At 52.0% G+C, this 1,544-nt stretch overlaps 1 protein-coding gene across 1 annotated transcript in view; it reads right to left on the bottom strand.

The window, feature by feature from the left end:
* Positions 1 to 252: 252 nt before the first annotated feature.
* The window catches only part of LOC103605607 (mannose-binding protein A-like), a 3,922-nt gene continuing 2,630 nt past the window's right edge, over positions 253 to 1,544 (bottom strand). Inside the window, exons 3-4 of the mRNA XM_008590230.1 lie at positions 1,289 to 1,363; positions 253 to 626 (exon numbers count right to left, since the gene is read on the bottom strand). Coding sequence (XP_008588452.1) covers positions 253 to 626; positions 1,289 to 1,363 — 449 coding nt within the window. The remainder of the gene's footprint in view (positions 627 to 1,288; positions 1,364 to 1,544) is intronic.

The raw sequence follows: 1,544 nt of genomic DNA, 5'->3' as shown, positions 1-1,544 counted from the left end.
AGTCTGACTCAGTGCTGTGCTCCTAGCAGGACAGCAGGTGGCCTTTGTCATGGCTGGACTAGAATCTTTGTGCCCCATGGTCAGCCTCTTTTCACTTCCTCATCCCACAATCAAATGTGTCCCCTTCATCTTCCTCTCATCCCCATGAAGGCAAGACTCAACACTGGGCATGGGAAAAGCAGCATTGGATTCTCTTTCAAAGCAGCAGAGAGCTCAGCAGGGAGCCAAGGACGGGGCTGAGGACCCCCATTTTCAGGCTGGGAACTCGCAGATGGCCAGGAAGGAGGACGAGCAGGAGATGTCATTCCAGAGCCCGTCCTTCAGGAGGATCACACAGTCCTCCCCTGTGCCGTAGTCATTGGGCTCATCGCTCTTCCAGTTGCTGTACGTCAGTCTCCCTCCTGTCACATACGTAAACTGGCCTTCGGTCACCTCGTCTGTGATGCCCAGGAAGGCAATGTCTGTGGCCATGTCCTGGATGGCCTTATTCTCCTCAGCACTCCTGGGGGCAGCCACAGTGGCCTGGAGCTCAGCACACAGAGCTTTCACTTTGGGGAAAGGCATCTTTTCACCATTGGTCATGTAGAGCTTCTTCCCAGCTTTTTTGCCCAAAGAGAAGGTTTGCACTGGAATCACAAAGGCTAGGTGAAGCTGATGGGGTCTGGAGCCCAGCCCTCAACAGTCATCAAAAAGGCCTCCTCTGGGAACGGAGGACTCTCGAAAATATCCCTGTGCCCAACCACCCTAGGCCGGAGCCTGGTAAGGAAGCAGCCTCTATGGCAGAGCCGGGGAAGGGATACCCAGCCCCTGCAGACAGCCTGGACTTTCCTGGGATACCCCACCCTTGAGATAAACATCAGTTAAAAACTTCCCCAGCACCCGTGGACATAGGAGGATATGCTTGGGGCCTCCCTGCCAGACCTGGGCACCAGGATAAGGAAGAGGCATGGGCAGCCACCTGAGAACAGTGCATGCTGAGGAAGGAGCAAAGATTTTGGAGACAAGAGACCTCCACTTACTCCTTCCTCTGCGACTTCCTAGCTGTGTGATGTTGGATGAGTTACCTGCACTCCCCGTACCTCTCTTCCCTCACCGTCAATAAAACAAATGTAATAACCGTGACTAGGGTTGGCGGGAGGATTGAATGAAAGCACATTACAAGAAAATGTCAACCTGCTGTACTGTAAGACTTTGTAAGTGTTGGTTCTCTTCCACCCTCCTAAAAACCTAGAGGACTCTGAAGAAAAACCGAGAGCCAGGAACACCTGGGGACAGAGAAAAAGCTTACACTTTTTGGTGCGGTCCAGTTCTGATTTCAGGACCCTTATCTCTCTCTCCAAGGTAGCCAGCTTCATATCAGTTACTGCAAAACAACAGGAGAAAGGTGTTTACTGAGAAGACCTTGATTTGAAGAGCAGAAAGTTTTCTTTTTTTTTTTTTCCTTTTTGTCTTTTTTTGTGTCCGGCTACGGATCGCAACCCTCAGTGTCGTACCTGTACCGGACCGGGACCGGCCATGGGATCGCAACCCTCAGTGTCGCACCC

This window comes from Galeopterus variegatus, unplaced genomic scaffold, assembly GCF_000696425.1.
Source record: "Galeopterus variegatus unplaced genomic scaffold, G_variegatus-3.0.2 Scaffold5933, whole genome shotgun sequence".
NCBI classification, from domain to species: domain Eukaryota; kingdom Metazoa; phylum Chordata; class Mammalia; order Dermoptera; family Cynocephalidae; genus Galeopterus; species Galeopterus variegatus.
This window is presented reverse-complemented; position numbering and strand designations above follow the sequence as displayed.